Raw genomic sequence first — 23,459 nt, forward strand, 5'->3', positions numbered from 1 at the left:
TACTTGTCTAGGGTATTCCTACCAGTGTGCCGGTCTTCCTCCATTCTTGGTTGTTGATTGACTGAGACATGGCGGACGATATTGTTGATCGATATGCTAACTTGCGCTTTGACGATGTTGAGGGTACTGTGGTTGATTTAGGGGCGGTAGAGTCGAATTCTGCGCCTGAGAAATTCGACCTTATGCTGATGGGTCGATTGGTTACAGATAGACCCTATAATGTGGAAGCGTTCAAAACAACTATGATCAAGAGTTGGGCACTTTCGGATAAACTAATTATTAGGGCTCTTAGCAATAATCTCTATGCATTCCAATTCTTTAATTGGAGGGACAAGGAGAAAGTTTTACAGGGTAGACCATGGTGCTTTGATAACCTATTGCTATTGCTCAAGGAGGTGGAAGGTAATGAACAGCCTGAACACGTTTCTTTAACTCATTTGCCCTTTTGGATTCGTATCAAACACTTGTCGTTTAATTGCTGATCGAACAGGGATGTGGAGGAATTAATGATGAATTTAGGGGATGTCTTAGAGATTGAAGAGGATGTGCTTGGCTTAGACAGATTCAGGCGGGTGAAGGTGATGATTAATGTGACAAAAGAATTAAGGAGATGTCAAAGAATCCGTGACAAAGGGGGAAAAGAAATAATGATTGAATTTGCTTATGAGAGGTTGCCATTTTTCTGCTATGCGTGCGGAGTTATAGGGCATGCCGAGAGGGACCGTGTAATGGTGTCGGAGGAAAGTAAAAAACAAAAGCTAGGTTGGGGGAGGTGGCTTAAAGCTTCTCCTAGGAAGGGTAAGATGCGTGAAGTGGAGGAAGTAGAAGCAGTGCTAGGGGCCCGAAAACAACTTTTTATAACTCGGAGTAAGGATTTGAACATTCTGCTAATAGTGAAGAGGTTGTGACTGGTGGGAAAGGGAAAGAGAATGATTGCATTGTTAGTAATGTGGAGGGTTCACTCGAAAAGGGCGAAGGGGCTAAGGGTGCACTCAATTAGATTAGTAGTGGAGGTGTTATGATAAGCAGGGAGGGGGATGATATGGGAGAAGGGGATAATGCGGTGGTGGAAGAGGGTGGTATGGCAGGGGAGGTGGGGCAGAGTCAGTTGGCGTTCTCTGTTGGGCTAGGGGGTGGAGTGTCAAAGGTGAGGGGAAGTGGAAAGACTGTCCGAAAGCAAATTAAGGACAAAGGGGGGAATGGAAGTAGGAGGATGGAAATTGACAAAGACAAATTATTGGGAAAAAGAGACAGGGAGATTGATGAGAATAATGAGGTGTTGGAGTCTGTGAATAAAAAAGCTTTAATTGATAATTCTTTGATTGGTTGGCGAATGGCGGAGACTGTCGATGAACAGTCCCGCCAAGCTCAATGAGTATTTTAAGTATTAACTGTAGAGGGTTGGGCAATACCTCTGCAGTTAATAATCTCCGGAACTTAGTACGGAGAGAAGCCCCGTCTCTTATATTTCTTATGGAGACGAAACTGAGTAGTGGTGAGATGGTGAAAATTAAAGCTAAATTGACAGGTTATGAGGGTTTGGCGGTGGATAGTTGTGGTAGATCAGGTGGGGTGGTGTTACTGTGGGCTAAAGGGATTGAAGTTGATTTGTGAACTATGTCGTTGCACCATATTGACGTCCATATTTCGAAGGGGTTGGGGGAGTTTAAATGGAGGCTCACGTGTTTCTATGGATGGCCGGAAGTTGCTAATCGACATCTTTCTTGGAGTTTGTTGGCTGAGTTGGCTAGAGTGGATGACTTACCTTGGGTTTGTTTGGGCGACTTTAATGAGATTTTGTCCGATTCGGAGAAAAAGGGTGGAAGGGATAGAGCGCTTTGGCAAATGGATAATTTCAGGGATGCAATTGATATTTGTCAGCTTATTGATATTCCATTCTCGGGTTATGAATTTTCTTATGACAATGGGCAAAGTGGGGAGGATAACGTGCAATGTCGTCTTGATAGGGCTCTTGTTTGTCAAGCTTGGGTGAGTTCTTTTCCTAGAGCTAAAGTGTTGTATTTGGAGAGGGAATGGTCAGATCATGCCCCAATTAAGCTTGTCTTGGACGAGGAAGGGGAAGTAAAAAATAAGTGGGGGGACAAAATTTTCAGATTTTAGCAATTATGGGCGGAGCATGATGGATGTGAAGGAGTTGTGGAGGGGGCGTGGCTGACGAGGGTGGATCGGCCGAGCAAAAAATTGCTCAATGTGCAGTAGATCTTCGAATGTGGAGTGATAGAGAATTTTCAAAAAAATTCAAGGAGATCCGGAGCAAGAGAAATCGCTTGGCAGTATTAAATAAGGGGGGTCGCTCAGTGGTGCAAGTGAATGCGAGGAGAAAGGTGGTGAAAGATATTAATAATCTCCTTCATCAAGAAGAAGTGTACTAGAGACAAAGATCGAGAGCAATGTGGCTAAAGGAGGGAGACCGTAACTCCAACTTTTTCCACCGCAAATCTTCCTAACACCGGAGTAAAAACCGGATTTATTCTCTTCTTACTGATGATGGGGTCGAGCAGTGGGGGATGAAGAGGTTTCGAATGTTGCAATTGATTATTTTAAAACCCTTTTCACATCTTTGAATCCCTTGGATATGGAAGAGGCGCTGGCTAGGATTGATCATAGAGTGACGGCAGAGATGAATGCAGGGCTTAATGCTCCATATACGGCCGAAGAAGTCCTACAAGCTTTAAAGCAAATGCATCCGCTGAAGGCCCCGGGGCCGGATGGTATGTGCCCTTTATTTTTTCAGACATATTGGCATATTGTGGGTCCTTCTGTTTCTAATTTGGTCATTGGTGTGCTTAATGGTGATATGATTCCGGAAATGATTAATAGAACTTTTATTGTGCTTATTCCGAAGAAGAAAGATCCGGATAAAATGACTGAGTTTAGGCCGATTAGTTTTTGCAATGTGGTGTATAAACTGATTACTAAGGTGTTAGCGAACCGTCTGAAAATTTTCCTTTCTGATATTACTTCTATTAATCAGAGTGCATTTATTCCGGGTAGATTGATAACGGATAATATTATGGTTGCTTTTGAGTTGTTCCATCATATGAAAAATTTAGGGACGGAAAATTGTTCGTTAGCCCTTAAACTTGATGTGGCAAAGGCATATGACAGAGTAGAGTGGTGCTTTCTGAGGGTTGTGATGTCAAAGATGGGGTTTGCAGAGAGCTGGGTTGACCGGGTGATGCATTGTGTCACAACTGTTTCTTTTTCGGTTCTTATAAATGGGGAACCTTCGGGGGAGTTTACTCCTAATAGGGGTTTACGGCAAGGTGATCCTCTTTCCCCTTATCTGTTTATTTTGTGTGCGGAGGCACTATCAGGGTTGTTGACTAGAACGGTGGAGTTAGGGGATCTTCATGGTGTTCGTGTAGCACCGACGGCTCCAACCATTTCACATTTGTTCTTTGCTGATGATAGTATAATTTTCTCGAAGGCCAAGGTGGAGGAAGTTAATGTTATCCGGGATATTTTGCATACTTAGGAGCTTGCTTCGGGGCAAATGGTGAATTTTGGGAAGACCACGACGACTTTTAGTAAGGGGGCTCCGGTGGATAGGAGGGAGGAGTTAGCGGATTTTCTTAGGGTGAATATTGTGGATGTGCATGATAAGTATCTTGGTTTACCTACGGTGATAGGGAGATAAAAAAGGGTGCTTACGAAGGGAGTTAGAGAAAAGCTTTGGAGTAGGCTTCAAGGGTGGAAGGGGGGATTTTTATCAAAAGAGGGTCAGGAAGTTATGATTAAAGTCGTGGCTCAATCTATCCCAACCTACGCGATGAGTGTGTTCAAATTTCCCTCCTCCTTTTGTGATGAATTGCGTTCTTTGGTTGCGAATTTTTGGTGGGGGCAAAAGAAGGGAGAGCGGAAAATACATTGGATTGCTTGGAAAAAGTTGTGTGAGACAAAGGCAATGGGTGGATTGGGGTTCTGGGATTTTAAGGCGTTTAATTCGGCGCTTCTAGGCAAGCAAGCATGGAGATTGCTCCAATTTCCGGATTCTTTGGTTGCTCAAGTATTAAAGGCGCGATATTTCCCAAATGGTGATTTTCTTAGCTCGGAACTGGGATGCAATCCTAGTTATTCTTGGAGGGGATTATGGGGTGTTAAATGGGTGGTGCAGCGTTGATTAAGGTGGAGGGTAGGTGATGCCCTTAGCATTTCTTTTTGGGAAAGTTTGTGGATTCCGGGCACTCAGTCTCGAAAGGTAATTTCTCCTAGGGGTACTCTTAGTCATGATTTGAGAGTATGTGATTTAATTCACCTACCAGCGGCTTCTTGGGATGTAAAGAGGGTCAAGGAGACGTTTTTGCCTTTTGAGTGGGATCGTATTCTGAGCATCCCTATTAGCTCACGCTTACCTGAAGATTCGATATGTTGGGACTTGGAGAAAAGCGGTGAGTACACTGTGCGCTCTGCATATAGGGCTATTTATGGTGATTCTATGTGGGATATGGCCTCTTCTTCCAATGTTGCTGCTCAATTCTAGAATAGGGTGTGGAGCGCTGTCACTCTTCCTAGAGTGAAGATGTTTTTCTGGAGGGCTGTTAGAGGGGCGCTTCCTACTTTGGTTGGTTTCGGGAAAAGGCTGCCAGGGAGGGTTATCACTTGCTCTTTGTGTGGGGCTGCGGATGAGACCGAATTGCATGCTCTTAGGGACTACATTATTGCTACATTGTTGTGGGATGAGAGTGGGCTAGGGGATGCAATTGAGGGTTGTTTTAACAATTTTGGGGAATTTGCAAGGACTTGTTTCGAGCGTTTAGATGCGAAGGAAAGGGCCCTTTTTATGACAGCGTGCTGGTCTATTTGGTCTGCTAGAAACAAGTGCCTCTTTGAGGGGGAAGTGTGGGAGCCAAAACGCTCAATTGAGCATGTCTCTAAGCTGCTGCAGGAACTTCAAGGGGAGGAGAAGGAAAAAGTCCTTGCGGGCAGAGGGGTTAAATAGCGGTGGAAGCCACCAAGAGAAGGATTGGTGAAGCTAAACGTGGATGGTGGGGTTTGCGAGGGCCTGGGTGCTAGTGTAGGGGCTGTTTTGCGCGACTCAGGTGGTGTGACTCGCTTTGCTGCTGCCTGGAAGACAAAGGAACGTTGGGGGCCGAGTATAGCTGAAGCGAAAGCCATCTTTTTGGGGATTAGAGCTGCTGTCGAGGCTGGGTACTCTAGAGTGGTGGTGGAGAATGATTGTCTCTCAATCATCAACGCAATCAAGGCACAAGAACGAGGAAGGAGTAGTCTTCATTTAGTCTTGGATGATATTTATCATGTGAGTTCATTTCTTAGTGATGTTTCATGGAGCTTTGTTCGTAGGGATGGAAATAAAGTCGCTCATGGTTTAGCTCATTGCTTGCCATGGGAGATTGGTAGTAGTTTTTGGTTGTTGGACTTTCCGGCTTGTATTGTTTCTCTTTTGAACTATGATGCCCCTATGAATGAAAGCTAGTAGCTCCTTTGGAGCTTTTCTTAAAAAAAAAATACTTATAATTAATAATATTAATTATAATAATAATATTTGATTTTTTATAATAAAAATTAATATCAAGATAATAGCTAATATTAAAAAATAATACTAATTATTAATTTTTAATAATAATAATAATAATAATAATAATAATAATAATATTTAATGATAATAATAATTAATTTTTATTGATTATAATAATAAAACGATAATATTAATAATTTTAATAATAGTAGTTGTAGTTGTAATAATAATAATAATAATAATAATAATAATAATAATAATAATAATAATAATAATAATAATAATAATAATAATAAAATCTGCTCTGCTCGGCTCTGCTCTGTTCTGCTTTGCTGAAATATGCTCTTCTCTGCCCAGAAGCTCAAAAGAATAGGGCCTAACTCTTTTCTACCTGTCGTAAATGTCCTTCCCTTCTTCTTTGTTTATATCAGCAATTGAACTTCATAGCGACATGAACATACAAAATCCATGAGAAGCTATTTCCCTTAGGAAGTGGGCATCAATCTAGGAAATAGTTACATTCTTTTTCAAATAAACCCATCAACCATCCAAAGTTAAACGCTTATTTTTTCCAATTACATTGGGCACAAAACCACTCCCATATGACCATATCCATCCACTTTCTTCATTTTATAACAAATTACAACAAAACCAAACATACCAAACCACAAGTTCAATTACTTTTCTAATCAATTTAATGTACTAATATTACCAATAAAGTGTTGTGCAAAATATAGTAGTTAAAGTAGTTGTGGTAATAAATATAGCCATCAAATAACTATAAGATATCAAGTAAAGATAGATAATTAAATTATGTGTGTTCCGTAAGTAGTTGTTATATACGTAGTATAAAAATTAAAGTCTTTTTTCTTAAAACTACATATATTAACATTTCAACAACTATCTTTAATCTTCAAAAGATAATATTTTCACTACTAAACACTACTCCAACAGTTACATTTTTTTTTATCAACCACTAAAAGTTAGGGGTGAGCATGGGACGGGTACCCGTACCGTTAGTACTAACGGTTCGGGTACCCGATAACCAAAATCACTAAAAGTGATACCCATAATCGGAACCGATAAGTTCGGGTATCCGGATTTCGGGTACCTGGATTTTCGGATCGGTTATCGGGTACCCAATAAGATATCCAATAATGATAATTAAACTTAATTATGTAATTATTATGATATAATTTACAACTAATTAAAAACAATACTGATTAGGGGATTTTTCCCCACCAATCACCATCTGACAAGTGGACCAATCAGGTTCCGCCATGTGTCCGTCACATGGGCCAATAGGAGCCTGCCACGTGTCAAGCAATGATCCGTCCACTATGGACCAATTACGACACGACACGTGTCCTTCCCATGACACCTGGGATAACCGGTCACCTAGGCCCAACTTCCGAGGGAAGCCCAATCAGCCCAAGGTTAACCTAAACCTAGATTGACACGTTTCCCGAGGTTATAAATACCTCCCTTAATCCTCATTAAGGGGGATTACGCTAAAAACGCAGATTACACACATTAAACACTCTCACCTAGAGAGACCCAATCACTTTAATTTCCGCATTAATTACTCCTTAATCAAGTACTAACTTGACCGTCGGAGGCGGATCTCCAATCATCCGGAGCATCCGTTTGTTTTGCAGGTACAGGCGTCCGGTTCCAGTCTCGGAATTGTAACTCTCCCGCAGGACATCAGAAAACCCCGAAATATCTTGGCGCCGTCTGTGGGGAGAGTACTTCTGAGATGGCATCCACGTTTGTACCGGCTCCTGAAGTGAGACGTCCCCTGTACGACCCTCTAGTTCAGTCGGACCACGATACTGAGAATGAATTTGAAGTTGAAGCTCACACAGCTTCAGACGGGACCCTAAGGGCCCGACGTACCCGTCATACCGAAAGGAGGGAACGGGAACATCTTCAAACTGAAAGTGAGCCAGCAGGCGCACCGCCTGTTCGGCAGCAGCCGACTGATGGGTCTGCTCCCATCACAAGGAACGAACTCATGACCTTCATGAGGGACTTCAAGGGAGAAATTCAAGAGTTGATCAACAAGAAGCCGCCTGCTCTGGACAAGGAGCAGTCGGCTAAGAAACCCTCCACTTCACTGAAGAGGAAACCAGTTCAAGGGCGAGAGGCGACCCCTCATCCTAAATCTAGGAAGTGGGAGCCACCTGCCCTTGATTTCACAAAATACCGTTTCCCTACTCCAGGAAATAGGAAACCTGTTCGTCATATTCAGGCGGACGGGTCGAGGAAAACATACACAGACGCTCGGCTACTGCTAGAGCAGAAGAAGAGTGACCGATTGTCAGAGTCGGCCTCTACTTCAAACTTCCAAGACAGTCTGCGAAATACCTCAATAAGGCATACTCAGTCGTATCATGAGGGTCAGTCAGGCGGAACCTCCCGTCAGTCCGGCTTTCATAGCGACCAGGCGGTACCAAACTTACCGTTTGTACCGCAACAACAGTATTTTTTACAGCCACCTCCGTTTGGTGGACATACAGCAAAAAATGTCCAACCTATGGACTGACAGCTACGGTTGCTTAGACTTGGTGAACAGCCGTCGGCCTTCTCCAAGGAAATTACTGAAGCCGCTCAGCCGGCCAAATTGAAAAATGTATTAGTAGGCGCCTATGACGGCACTACTAACCCAGAAGACCATCTGATGGCATTCACCAACCTGATGTACCTTCAAGGGTTGGATGATCCCACTTGGTGCAAGTGTTTCCCAGCGACTCTCAAAGGAATCGCACAACAATGGTTCGGCAACCTGCCGACTGGTTGTGTAAATAACTTCAAGACGCTTGCTTACTTATTCACCTCCAACTTCGCCATGAACATCCCTGCGAAGAAGACGACCCTTGATTTAGGAACAATTCAGCAAGGCGAGAAGGAGGGGCTTCGTTCTTACATCAGGCAGTTTAACCTGATGAGAATACAGATTCAAGGGTTACCGGATGAAGTAGCCTATACTGACTTTTTCAGAGGTCTCAAAGACGGGTCGACCTTCAAATTTGATTTGGTCCGAAAGAGGGTGGCGACTCTTCAAGAGGCCTTGATTGAAGCGGAAGCCTATATACAGGCGACTGATCTTTGTAGTACGGTAAAACAGTCAGACGGGAAAAGGTCCGACAAAAGAGAAGGATGACAGAAACAGTCGTCAAACAAAGACGAGAAGAGAAAAGAGGTCTGGGCGGCTGATTCCTCTAAACAGCCGGCCTAGAAAAAGAAAAAAGAATTCAAACCATACTCCCCAAAGTATGCGTTTAACAAGGATAGCCAGTTTATCCTAAAGGAAATCAAGGGACGAATCTCAATTGAGAAGCCGGTCCCCATGAAGGGTTCTGCAAACAACCGGAACCAAGAAAAATTCTGTGCTTATCATGAAGATGTTGGTCATCACACCAATGAATGCATCAGTCTCATGCGGTATCTGGACCGCCTGGCTGAGCAAGGTGATCTTGACACTTATGTCAAGAAATCTACGGGGAACACTTCCTCAAAAAACAGTCGACCAAAAAGAATCAACAGGCCGACAGCTCCGATACAGATGATGCAGTCGTCTACACCATTGCAGGCGGCTTCTCAGGAGGCGGCCCCACTATTAGGGGCAACAAAGACAATATCAGACGGTTAGATGTAAATTCCGTTCACCAAGAACGACCCTCACAATATTCATTTTCTGAGATTGTCATCACTGAAGAAGATCTAGGAGGGGTAAGAGGGTCGCATGACGACCCTATCGTTATTGAATGTAAAGTGGCCAACCAGAGAGTTGGCCGAATTCTCATAGATACCGGAAGCTCCTCAGATCTCATCAGTAGCAAATGTCTGTCGAAACTAAAATATCAGACTGATTGCATACATCCGGCATCCCACCCCTTAGTAGGGTTTGGAGGAGGAGGAGTCCACCCAGTGGGACGAGTGGATTTACCCATCCGCCTGGGCGAAAAAGGGGAAGGTTCGACACATGGTAGTCCGGTTCCTGGTAGTAGAAGAACTCTCGGCCTACAACATGATTCTGGGACGACCAACCCTGAATAATTCCAAGGCTGTTATAATCCCATCTCTTATGTTGCTCAAGTTTGAAAGGGATAATGGAACAGTCGGGTCCCTAAGGGGAGATCAGAGGATGGCCCGAGAGTGCTATCTCTCGGATGTCAAGCCCACTGTTATGGCCACTGGGTCGAGTGGTGGAAAAATAGACCTTGACAATGTCAAGGAGAGTGCGCCTGTTCAAGAAGCAGGCGGCAAGAATAGAAAGGCATCCCAGACAGGGGTCGCACGAAAAGACAGAAAATAGCAATCATTGGCAGAGGAGCGGTCGGATGAATTCCGCCCTCAGCCGGCTGGTGAGCATACGGACTTGATCTTAGACGATTCACGTCCTGAGCGAACAGTCAAAGTTGGGACGACTGCTCTGAGAGTCTTGGGTGACGACTTTCACAAACTATTGAAAGAATACAAGGACATCTTTGCATTCGAAGTCCATGAAATGCCAGGCATTAGTCCTGATCTGGCGGTACATAAACTGGCCGTGGATCCAAAAAAGAAGCCGGTACGGCAGAAGAAGCGGAACCATGGCGAAGAAAGAAGTCAGGCGGCAGCCGCCGAAGTTAAAAAAATTACTTGATGCAGGGTTCATTCGGCAATGTTACTTCCCAGTCTGGGTTGCAAATGTGGTGCTTGTTAAAAAGCCGAATGGCACCTGGCGAATGTGTGTAGACTACACAGACTTAAACAAGGCGTGCCCCAAAGACAGTTACCCTCTGCCTAAAATTGATAACCTGGTCGACTCAACAGCCGGCCATGCTTTGATGAGCTTTATGGACGCCTACTCTGGTTTCCATCAAATTCCTTTATGGAAGAAAGATCAGGAGAAGACGGCCTTCGTCACTGATCAGGGGTTATACTGTTACACGGTCATGCCGTTTGGTCTTAAGAATGCCCCGGCCACTTTCCAGCGAATGATAAACACTGTGTTCTTTGATCAAATTGGGAGAAATGTCGAGTCATATATTGATGATATGATTGTCAAGTCAAAACTTCAGAAAGATCATCTGTCGGACCTCCGAGAAACTTTCGCCACACTCAGGAGGCACCATGTCATGCTCAATCCCAAGAAATGTGTCTTTGGAGTTGAGTCTGGGAAATTTCTTGGATTCCTTATCAATCAGAGAGGAATAGAGGTGAACCCTGAGAAGGTGCAGGCGGTCATTGACATGCAGTCGCCTCGTACCATCCGAGAGGTTCAGAAGTTAACAGGTTGTCTGGCGGCCTTGGGAAGATTTCTAAGCCGATCAGGCGACAAATGCCTATACTTTTTCCAGGCAATTAAGAAAAAGGCAAGGTTTGAATGGGGGCCGGATGCTGAGGCGGCCTTCTAGAAGTTGAAAGTTCACTTGCATTCCTTGCCGAGGCTGGTCAGCCCTTTGCCCAAAGAAGTACTCTACATGTACCTGGCCGTCTCTGATCATGCGTTAAGCGCTGTTCTCCTTGCTGAAAGAGACGGCTGTCAGCTCCCGGTCTACTTTGTCAGTCACGTACTGAAAAATGCCGAGTTGAGGTATCCCCTAGTGGAGAAAACGAGCCACCAGTTTTGAAATGATAAAGGGAGAACTTCACAAAAGGGGGTACCTTCAACCCTTCTTAAAGTGTGTTACTCCAGAAAAGGGACGAGAGATACTAGACGATCTTCACTCTGGTTACTGTGCTTCCCATATAGGCGGTAGGACGCTTGCTCAACGGGCAAGGCGGCAGGGCTACTTTTGGCCTACTTTAGAAGCAGATGCGATGGTGATGGTGAAAAAATGTGACAAGTGCCAAAGGTTTGGCAAACTAATTCACCGTCCGGCTACTGACCTCACTACCATTCATAGCCCACTACCGTTTGCTAAGTGGGGCGTGGATATTCTGGGTCCATATACGCCTGCTACAGGCGGAAGGAGGTACATACTTGTTGCCGTCGACTACTTCACTAAATGGGTAGAGGCGGAGGCTGTAAAGGGAATCAAGACGAAGGATGTAATTTCATTCATTTGGAAAAATGTCATCACTCGGTTCGGGGTTCCCATGTCTATGGTTTTTGATAATGGTCCCCATTTTGAGACGTCTGTTCTCAAAAGCTAGTTGGGTGACCAAGGAATTTCACACTACTTTGCATCTGTCGGCCGTCCACAAGCAAACGGCCAGGTAGAAGCCTTTAATAAAATCATCTCAGACGGTCTCAAGAAAAAGATTGAACGAGCAGGCGACCTATGGGCGGATGAATTACCACATGTTCTCTGGGCCATTAGGACGACTGAAAAAGGGGCGACTGGAGAAACGCCATTCCTCCTAACTTATGGTGCGGAAGCTGTTCTTCCAATAGAACACTACGAGCCGACTCTTCGAGTAATGCTATATGACGAAGAGGCAAACTGGGAAGCCATGCGCCTGGCATTAGACTCACTTCCTGAAAGGAGGGGCAATGCTGTCTTGCACCATGAAATTTACCGCTTGAGAATGACTAGATCATACAACAAAAAAGTACACAGGCGTCCACTCAAAGTGGGGGACTTTGTACTTAGAAAAATGGAAGCAGTTGGTAGGGCTAATGAGTCTGGCAAACTAACTCCCAACTGGGAAGGACCCTACCGAATTTGTGAAGAGGTTAAGGACGGTACCTACCGTCTGGGAACACCAGACGGACAACCGTTGCCTCGAACTTGGAATGTAGATAATCTTAAGAAATATTTCTTTTGAATGATGTAAATAGTCAAGGGCTACTTAATAAAAGTTTGCATACTTAATATTCAATTTTGTACTAAGAGGGGCACGCCTACTAACAAACAGTCGGCTACTCTCCATGTTTAATTTTTATTCTTACTTAAGAGGGGCAGGCCGCCTATACATTTACAGTCGGCTACTCTCCATTGAGTATTTTACTCTATCTTCAGAGGGGCATGCCGTCTGTACCTTTACAGTCGGCTACTCTCCATTGAGTATTTTACTCTATCTTCAGAGGGGCATGCCGCCTGTACCTTTACAGTCGGCTACTCTCCATTGAGTATTTTACTCTATCTTCAGAGGGGCATGCCGTCTGTACCTTTACAGTCGGCTACTCTCCATTGAGTATTTTACTCTATCTTCAGAGGGGCATGCCGTCTGTACCTTTACAGTCGGCTACTCTCCATTGAGTATTTTACTCTATCTTCAGAGGGGCATCCGCCTGTACCTTTACAGTCGGCTACTCTCCATTGAGTATTTTACTCTATCTTCAGAGGGGCATGCCGTCTGTACCTTTACAGTCGGCTACTCTCCATTGAGTATTTTACTCTATCTTCAGAGGGGCATGCCGCCTGTACCTTTACAGTCGGCTACTCTCCATTGAGTATTTTACTCTATCTTCAGAGGGGCATGCCGTCTGTACCTTTACAGTCAGCTACTCTCCATTGAGTATTTTACTCTATCTTCAGAGGGGCATGCCGCCTGTACCTTTACAGTCGGCTACTCTCCATTGAGTATTTTACTCTCTTCTGAGGGGCATGCCGCCTGTACCTTTACAGTCGGCTACTCTCCATTGAATATTTTACTCTATCACCATAGGGGCATGCCGTCTGGACATATTGTCGGCTACTCTCCATAAAAGAGGGCCGACTGGTTCCAAACACACAGCCACCCCCCTTATACTTAACTAAAAATGATCAGGGCCTGGCCGACCCTGTGCCTAAACAGGAGGCTACCCTCCTTTTACTTAGCACCTACGTTCACCAAGAACTAACCAAGGCCACAGGCCGAATGATCAGACCAGGCGCCAAGCCAACTGATCAAATCTTCAAAACTAATACGACTTGTCCCAACATCATAGCAGGCGTCCGGCGGCATCCCTCCGGATGAAATTCGTCGCAGAGAGCAGCTCCCTTTTGGGTGGAACATTGCTCTATAAACTAATTACACGGCACCTATACGACTGTCCCCAAGGGCAACCACGTAGCCGTTTTTGAGACAAGGATAACTCTATCACTAACCAAACCAGTGGTAGCAGTTGACATCTGAGTCAGATGACCGCCTGTATTACTTGGGATAAATGCAGGGGGTACCTCTTGAGTTAATAGCCAACAAACATTGGCGAAACAAAAGGTTCAGCCGGCCTCCGCCGCCTGGTACCTTTACTACTCAAGCAGGAGTGACGGCGACTGAGTAACTCCAAAGTTAACTCATAGTCACTCTCTCAAACTTAGTATGGAGCCTAAAAGGTATGAGTTAAAAGCCAACAAACATTGGCGAATAAAGGGGAACAACCGGTACCCACCGCTTGATACCTCTACTACTCAGTTACTTGGCGACTAGGTAACAATCATGTTTACTTGGTCACTCCTTTAAAATTTAGTATGAAACTAAAAAGGTGTTCATACAGCACCGGCTCACACTAGATTAAATATGGCGGGGAACAGTCGGCCTAGACGGCCTAAAGTCTCTAGCCTTAAAACATGACCAGTAGGAAACCACTTTCCTACTTGGTTAATTTTATATGACGGAACCGCCTGCCTAAAGGGGATCCAGTCTTTAAAATGGTTCGAATACCGATTGGATAAATGGCCGACTGATCGTCTAGCCTGGAAACAGACAACCAGTCGTCCAGGGGCATAGGCGGCGTGACTAACTATCCGTACATGTCTGCAACTATCGGCCATGTAAAACAGTCGGTATAGTGTACAATTAGATATCAGAATATTCTATACTTAAACAAATTTGAAGCAAAATAAAAAATTCATTAAAAAGAAGCCGGTCATTAAAGACCGGCAAAATATTCAGAGCCCCGGCCCCCTGGCCGGGTAAATACAAACAAACGGCACGCAGGCCGTGGAAAGAAGACATAAAGCTTAAGAAGGGGGCAGATCTTCAATATTAGCAGCTGCCGCCTGGTCAGCACTCTTCTTGCTGGACTCGGCTTCAGCTGCATCCTTCTTTGATGCATTACCCCCAAGCGGCACAAGCGCCACTACCGGCTGCTCCTCCTCCTCCAACGCCTCTTCCTCGGCAGCCGCCAACGCCTCTTCCTCAGCAGCCGCCAAGATCTCCTGATTATATCTATCAGAACACTGGCGGTACGTTTTTTCCCATGAGGCAAAGTCGGCATTGGGGAAGAGGCGGCCCCAAGTCATGCGCTGGATTTGAGCAGAGTCTTCCATCATCTCCCGGACCAGCTCTTTCTTTTCTTGCTCGGCCTTTTCCGAGAGCTCCTGAGTAAGACTCTTCTCCTGGGTCACCAGGCGTACCTTTACGCTCGCCAAGGATTTCTCCAAGGTTTCGTATGAGGACATCTTTTGGCGAAGAGGTCTCAGCTCGGCCTTGAGGTTGTTGATGGTCGCCTCCAGCTCGCTATTCCTCTTCTGGGCCGCCTCTAACTGAGCCCGGATAGCGGCGGTAGCCTACGCCTGATAATAAAGAATATCAATGGTCATAACTTCATTTTGGGCAATTTGAAACATTGCCTTATCACAGTCAGAGGCGGCCATAGCTTTTGCAGCCTTTACCTGTTTGTTCTTCCGGTCAAGCGGCTTGCGAAGGCCGTTCACTCGGAGCAGGGCCTAAGTAAAAAGGGGAACAGGCGTCAGTTTCCAAACAAAAAGAAAACAGGCGTCCTGGAATTCAAATACTCAAAAATATGCTAAGTATACCTCAGCAAGGACCCCTGCAATCCCGTCTAGGTCAAGGGTGCCGACACCCCTGACCGCCTCCCTTTCAGCTGGAGAAACGGCCTTGATCATAGACTTGGCCACCTCGACCAAGTCAGGCTCCTGAGGGCCGGCTGCATCAAGCATAAACAAACGGATTAGACCTAGTAAAGGAGGGAGCAAGTCTAAAATTTACAAGAACAATTTCATACTTCTAGGTGGCCCAGCTGGAGTTTTAGAAGAAGTGGCCGGCTGTTTCTCAGCCGCCGCATGTTTCCTGGCAGAACCAGGAGAGCTCGCAACAGTCGTCCTCCGGGCCTTGGGGTCCGGCTGTTGGAAAGAAGAAGCTCTTGGAGCGCCCGTCTAAAAAAGAAGAAAAGAGTCAGTATATGCATAAACACAACTCCAAAAAGAGGGTGAAAGGTTCGAAGCCCACCAAGGGTGCCCCCTTGTTGGGGGATTCGGTTGAAGACTGTTGCATGATGGAGGCCCGCAACATGGCCGCCGCAGTCTTGGAGGCGGTAATTTTGCTCATGGCGTCCGCTGCAAAAACAAATAGCAAAGTTAATAAAAGTCATAACAAGAAATGCATGGAACAACAGAGTATTCGACAAGCCGGCTACCTCTTGAGCACCGACTGCTGAGGCCACAGGCGGCCAAAAAGTACTCGTCGTAGAGCCATTTGAAGCTCGGGACGCAGTGCAGGGGTACTTGCTCTCGTACCCCTGAAGTAGAGTTCACCTTCGACTCTACTTTGAAGAGTCCTTTATCTAGGATCTCTTTCTTAGCCTTGGGGGGAACAGGCGGCATGCTGCGGCCGCCTACAAGAAGGGGCGGATTCCTGTTCCACCTGTTGAAGCGCTTGTTCAGCTCTGTGTCTGAACTCTCAATGATAAGGAAGGTGCTTCGCCAGTCCTTCCATTTGTTTGCTTTACCTCTCGTCATGAGGTAGCCCCTGTGGCTCGTCAATTGATACCAGCCGGTACCGCCTGCCTTAGGGGTCCGGCTGAGGTAGTTCATGTGGGCGAAAGCCTCGAAGCTCGGCTCCACCCCGTGCAGTTTGCACCCGGCCACATAGCCGAGTACGTTGACCCAGGAGTTCGGGGCTAACTGCCATAACCCCAACTCATACCCATCCAAGATCCGCTGAACAGCTGGATGTAGTGGGAAGCGCAGCCCAGCCTTGATGGCCGCCTCGTAGCAGCCAAAGCAGGCGCCATCATAACTGGTACCAGCCGGCCATACGACTGTGTCTTCTGGATCCGGCACGAACACTAAAAAGCCGGGGCCCATTGTGTGGTTTGCGATAAAGCTCTCCACTTTCTCTTGCATGGCCGTGATCCGGCCCCGAGGTACCGTTCAGTAGTAGGGGGTATTTTGCTCTCGGTGAGAGGCGGATGGCTCCGCCCAATCGTCCCCCTTCTCAACTGCGTGAGAAAGCCTCGCCTCTTGTAGGCGACTGTTTTTCTCTTCTGTGTCCAGGGAAGCATGGCCAGAAGAGCTAGACTCGGAATCTTCCTCTGACGAGTCCGAAGAGGACGACTCCTCCCCTCTCCCGGAGGGGCCCGCCTCCTCTCCTTTAAAAGGAGCAGGAGAGAATGTAGAATTGTCAACTGTAAAATGGGAAGGGGTCACTTTGACTCCTCCCTCAGAACTGCCGGCTTTCAAGCCGCTTTGTTTCACTTCCACATCTGGCGCCTGGTCAGATGTTTCACTAATCGGCACCCTGTGGGAGGAGCCGTCTGAGTTTGAGATCCTGGCAGTCTTTTTTGTTCTGGCCATCATGCTCTGCATAGACACAGATACAGTCGGACTTTGTATAAAGGGCAAAGATGGGTCCAGAAAAGGGCAGGCGGCACTCCTAGTCCTAGATTCAGCCGTCCCCGGTGACCGGCTTATCACTAACCTAGGTCGTGTCGTGTGCTTCCGTGGTGCCATTTCAAAAAAGAATAAAGTAAAGAGAAAATTAAGAGTAAGAGAATCGACGGTTACCTGAACGAGTGACGATTGATGAAGTTCTGAAAATCCTTTGCAGTCGGCTTGTCAGAGCAGGCGGTAGGCAGAAAGGGTCCAAAATGTAAGAGCAAGTTCAGGGGTCCGAATGTTCTCTCACAAAGTTTTCAAGTGTGAAAATGACCGAAGTCAACACTCCTTTATATAGGCGAAGTGAGAAGGCGAAGGGTCACTTCCAGAATTCAAAATTTTGGCGGGAGAATCTCTCGGCCTCTCGCCGAGTAACACCTGTAGCAGGCTGTCGCCTGTTACAGGGCGATACTTGTCACAGGTAACACGTGACCAGTCACGTGCCACCTGTGAGGGGCAAATGATTAGGGGATTTTTCCCCACCAATCACTATCTGACAAGTGGACCAATCAGGTTCCGCCATGTGTCCGTCACATGGGCCAATAGGAGCCTGCCACGTGTCAAGCAATGATCCGTCCACTATGGACCAATTACGACACGACACGTGTCCTTCCCATGACACCTGGGATAACCGGTCACCTAGGCCCAACTTCCGAGGGAAGCCCAATCAGCCCAAGGTTAACCTAAACCTAGATTGACACGTTTCCCGAGGTTATAAATACCTCCCTTAATCCTCATTAAGGGGGATTACGCTAAAAACGCAGATTACACACATTAAACACTCTCACCTAAAGAGACCCAATCACTTTAATTTCCGCATTAATTACTCCTTAATCAAGTACTAACTTGACCGTCGGAGGCGGATCTCCAATCATCCGGAGCATCCGTTTGTTTTGCAGGTACAGGCGTCCGGTTCCAGTCTCGGAATTGTAACTCTCCCGCAGGACATCAGAAAACCCCGAAACAAATACCATATGATCTTGACCAAATTATTAATAATATTACAAATCATTGATATTATAAAGTGATTATGAAGTAAAGTAAAAGTTTAGATTTAAGTAGGGAAAAAAAGCAAAAAAAAATGTTTATCGAATCGGATCGGGTAACTGTTAATTTTAAAATGATACCCATAACCATACCCGATAATAAAATATCGGAACGGGTACCCGAACCGTTATGGTTATCGAATCGGGTACCCTAATTTTCGAAACGGTTACGGATCGATTTTTCAGGTAGTTTTACTCAGCCCTACTAAAAGTTACTGCCGAACACACCCGTAATAGAGGTATTTTAATATTTTACCTATTATTTTTAATAAAAGGTTTTTTTAGACATAATAACAAGATTGATTTTAATATTTACTTGTTGATTTTCATTCGTAGGCCTGTCTTTGGACATGTTTTTTCTCACACACAGAACCGGACCCCCAAAAATCAGGGGCCCATCTTTTTAAAAAAAAAAATCATAACCTTACATATTCACCTTCTTCCTCGTAAAAGACCACCATTTCCAAACTAAAACCTAAAAAATCATCCTAAATCTAGATATTTGACTTTGCCTTTTATTTTCCAAAATAAAATAATTTTTTTTTTGAACGGAAACAAAATTAAATTGATTATGAAGTTATAGTTTAGGATTTTGCTTCAAAAAATATTAAAAGGATCACTTTTTAAATAAAAAGTTTTTGTTTGTTCTTTTATGGAATTACTATTAAATTTAGTAATATGAATATTTTAGCTCTATAATAATTTGTAGTACTATACTAAAAAAAAAGCCATTTTATAATAAGGAAAATTTCACATTTACTACCAGGAAAAGCACCCGTGTTCACATTTGCTACCCCTTTAATTTTTTATTTTTTATTACTACCACACAAACACACTAACTGTTGAAATCACTACCACTTAACGGAATCCGTTAGGATTTTTGTTAAGTTTATTAAAAAAAAATTAAAAAATTAAAAAAAATTAAAAAAAAATAATAAAACAAAAAATAAAAGCCAGCCACCCAAAAAACCCTAGCCCTCCCTGTCAGCCACCCTCCCCCCTCCCCCTGTCGGCGGCCAGCTCCCAAAGATGCGGTGGCCGGCGTCGGAATCGAACCCCTCCACTTCCCCACCCAAAACCGACAACCCTAACCCTTATTTCCCTGCCCGAAACCACCACCACCGACACCACTGTAACCCCCAAACCCGGCGACGCCCCATACCACCACCACGACACCACCCTAACCCCCTAACCCAGACCACCACCACCCACGTGCTTTCCCACGAACCCACCCACAAATCCACTGCCAGACCACCACCACCCATAGAATAAACCCACCCACAAACCCACTCAAACCCACGAACCCAGACCACCACCTATCGAAACCACCAAACCCCAACCGGTCGGAATGGGTTTGGGATCGGGTTTTCGAGGGGAAGTGGCTGGGATCGGGGCTGGGATCAAGGTTTAAAGAGGAAGGGGCTGAATCGGGGTTTGGGTTGGGTTTTTGAGGTGATTGGGGCTTGGAAAGGGGTCGTTTTCGGCAACCTTGGTGGTCTGGGCTGGGAAAGGGGCCGTTTTCGGCAGCCTTGGTGGTGGAAGAATGGGTGTGCTCTTGGTGGTTGTGTGAAGGTGAGGAGGTGTTGGTGGCGTTTGGGAAGGAGGTGGGCTGCTGGTGGAGTTCGCGGCTGCCGTGGGCTTCTTTAGGTGCCGGTGTAGATGGGAAATGGAGATTGGATGGTGGCAATGACGGTGGTTGAAGATGTAGCGGTGGCGGTGAGGTGGTTGGATGGTGGTTGGGCTCTACTAACGGAAATAGTAACGACATCAGTGAAATGGTAGTGATATCAAAAATTTTGGTGTTTGTGTGGTAGTAATATAAAATAAAAAAATTAAAGGGGTAACAAATGTGAACACGAGTGCTTTCCCTGGTAGCAAATGTGAAATTTTCCTTATAATAATAATATTTTTAACCTTTAAAATAGTCTTCTAAAATTAAAAGGCCCATTTTAATAGTTAGAACAGGACCACCAAATTATCAGAGACGACCCTCTTCTTTCGTTAGTGCTTTAAGAATTACTCCAATAACGTTTTAACCAGCCATACACAAACACAACACAGCTAATAATTTATTAATTTTATTTATAAAGATTGTTTTTTTATTATTGCCATTTCTTGAGGGTAAAATAAAAAAAGAAAAAAAATTAAAAACAAAAACGGTGCGTTTCATATGATAGGCATTTAGGCGAAAACTTACGAATAAAAACCCTTATATTCATTCATCTTGACCTCTTAAAGAAATCACTAGGGTTTTCCAGAAGAAGAGCAGCGCCGTATTCTCTCTCCTCTCAAAGGTTTCTCAGTCGAACCAAAAATGGGACACTCTAACATCTGGAACGCTCACCCTAAGAATTATGGTCCTGGATCTCGTGCTTGGTACTCTTTTCTCTCCACTCTTTTCATTTTTCCAGATTATTCAAATTTCATTTTTATTTTTTTAATTAATTTGTTTTTGTTGTTATTTTGAAATAGCCGTGTTTGTGGCAACCCTCACGCAATTATTCGCAAGTATGGATTGATGTGCTGCAGACAGTGCTTCCGTAGCAACGCTAAGGAAATCGGTTTCATCAAGGTTTTTTCTTTTTTCACCTTATTCTCTGTTTTATTTGTCATACTTTTTTGATTTGAATTTACTGTTTTCTGGGTTTTGATTTTGTTAATGATATATATATATATTTTTTTATTTTGTATAGCAATTTGATTTATTGGTTTTTATAGTTTTCTGGGTTTTGCAACAATTTGGTTTCATGGATTTGTTAATTAAGAGGGTAAACGAGCTATATTTTATTTGGGTTGTTACATGATGAAATTGTTGAAGTTGATTAGATGTTATAGACTGGGGCGAGCTCACGAACGTTTAAGTATAAGCTTGAATCAAACAGTGGATTGAATTTGAAATTGGACATAGCTAAATTTTAGTATCAGCGTAGTTTTTTTGGTGGGCAGTAGTAGTCTTTAGATGATTTGGCTTTGAACAAATTGATCTTTTAGATATGTCCATATTGAAATCAATGGAAAGTACGGGAAATTGTTCTGAGGTTGAATTTGATTATCTTGTGCTGTTGGGTATGTTATACGTTGGCAATGGTTTGAGTTCTCGACTACTTTAACTTAATTTCTCTGCTATGACCCTATTGATATTTAGCTTCCCTATTTGGTTATTTGATTGTATGTACCCGAAAGAAAAGATCATGTTAATTTGAAATATGCAATTGGAATCCTTCAGGGGACTGTGTTCAATGAAGAAGGTTTTTAAATGAAAGTATGTTTCAGTAGAAGTAATTTTCACCCAATCCAGAGAATAATTTTTTATCATAAAATCAATGACGATGCTGAAGATTGGCTTATGTGATTGCGTGTTAATTTGAGTTTTGTGCAAGCTATGATTTGGTCAAAAGTTTTTAGTTTTTTGTTTTTTGTTTTTTGAAAGGTGAGTGTGCTTTGCAAAGTTTGCATTGTGATATCTATTACTCCGCACTTGACTGCATCATGCGAGTGGCTATTTTGTAGTCATGAGAAACTGTTTGTGCCATAGTCAAAACTTGATTATAACTTGTGTTTGCTCCATCATTCCTGCATGGAATGATGATAAATTTGTTGCTTCCTGGTGTGCCTGAATTTCTAATATACGGCTTTTTTCTCTAACTTTGTTCTCGTTCATAACTTTGACATCCCCAGTGGGGCAGAGTGCGGAGATTTTTTTGGCATCTAATTTATTTTTCTCATGAACAAGGATGGATACCAAATTAGCTAGATTACATCATACTCTGTACTTATGAGGAAGAGGGTTTGTAACGTAGGAGAGTAATATGGGGAAATCATATTATTCTGTTTAGTATACTTGGACTGCTATTTAGCCCTGTTGATGGATTGCTATGTGGTTTGAGCTTTGCTTTGTACTTCTTGCATTAACCATTCATGTCATTGCCTGATCTAATTTTCTTTGCATTTACAGTACCGTTAAACAGCTGAAGTTGTGTTATGCACTTATGGAAGAAGCTGTTCCGGAGATCTCATACTGTTATTTTTAAGTTTTTGACTTGAAACTCTAGAATGCCGAACACATTACTTGTCTTTAAATTTTGTTATTGAATGTAGTTGGTTTAGATTCTTGAGTACTTGGCATTTATTATGCTTCTATGGTAAATGTGTTGGTTGCTTTATTTTAATTCTGTGCCTGGAAAGTTCAAGGTGTCTGCTCTATTTTTTTGCCATCAAATTTCAGCATAGTTTAACTTCATGACATGCTTTTATAAACAATTTTATTCGACTAAAGCATAGTTTAACTTCATGACATGCGTTTATAAACAATTTTATTCGACTATCTAAGGGTATCCCCTTAACTACCGACTTTTGAGTTAGAATCCTTGCTAGTGTAGGAGTAATTTATTTATGGTTACCAGATCAGTACGAATTTTAGACAAGATTAATTGATTTTTAAATTAGAAAACAAACTTAAGTGTCTAGAGAAATAAGCAGGATGACAATTGAATTAAATTCAAAAAGCATGTGCAACCTCCATGATTAATCCCAATTGGAAATGTAATTGCTACTAATTAGGTGTTAGACAATCCTAATGGTGAGGCTTGAGTGAGTTTTTTTTTTTTTTTTTGCGAGAGTTTTTTTTTTTACAAAAGATACCAATAAGGGTCTGTTCTCATTGACTGAACTCAGCTGAACTGAATTGAGCTGAACTGAAATGAATATTTTATAAGAGAAAGAAATTAGGAGCTGAACTGAACTGAATTTCAAAATAAGAGAACAGGCCCTAATTTGGTATTTAAACTTAACAACTCTAAAAAGAAAGTTTCTAAGTATAGATACTCAATTTTGAGTCTCATTTGACAAAAAGTATGGGCCTTATTAATATTATAATATGTTTTGTAATTTATTTAAGTTTTATTTTTATTTTATTTGTTTTTTTTGAAAAACTTACTATATGGATTTGGTGGATCATAAATTGAAAGTGACATTAGTATTCACCATTGGGAAATTAGACTTCACGCGAGTTGTTAAATGGAGAAGTAGGTTGGGTAACACCATTTGAGGTAAATAACAATTCATTTTGTATTTCAATTTCACTACTCAAAGTTGAGTGTCACCATTAGAGATAGTCTTATAGCATACTATTGCTATAACAAATACAAGTAGTGCTTCGTCTTGAATGGTAAGAGCTAAGAATTAAAGAAAGCTACATGACTGCAAAATGCAACCTTGATTGTTTGATTTAACGTCCTTCTGTTCCATTATGTTTTTATAGAAGCTTTGGGTTTTATTTTTTATTTTTTATTTTTTTTATTTTATTTTTATTTTTTTTTTCCGGGTTGGAAACCTAGAAGCTTTGGAGTTTGGACAATGCCATCGCGGGGTGAC

General features: G+C 43.5%; 1 protein-coding gene across 1 annotated transcript; it reads left to right on the forward strand.

The window, feature by feature from the left end:
- The first annotated feature begins 20,301 nt into the window (after positions 1 to 20,301).
- Positions 20,302 to 22,255, forward strand: LOC110718950 (40S ribosomal protein S29). The gene is made up of 3 exons (XM_021897890.1): positions 20,302 to 20,462; positions 20,559 to 20,658; positions 22,042 to 22,255. Exons 1-3 carry the CDS (start codon positions 20,401 to 20,403, stop codon positions 22,048 to 22,050), a joined length of 171 nt encoding a protein of 56 aa, XP_021753582.1. The 5' UTR covers positions 20,302 to 20,400; the 3' UTR covers positions 22,051 to 22,255.
- Positions 22,256 to 23,459: the final 1,204 nt, after the last annotated feature.

This window comes from Chenopodium quinoa, unplaced genomic scaffold (assembly GCF_001683475.1).
Source record: "Chenopodium quinoa cultivar QQ74 unplaced genomic scaffold, ASM168347v1, whole genome shotgun sequence".
Taxonomy (NCBI): domain Eukaryota; kingdom Viridiplantae; phylum Streptophyta; class Magnoliopsida; order Caryophyllales; family Amaranthaceae; genus Chenopodium; species Chenopodium quinoa.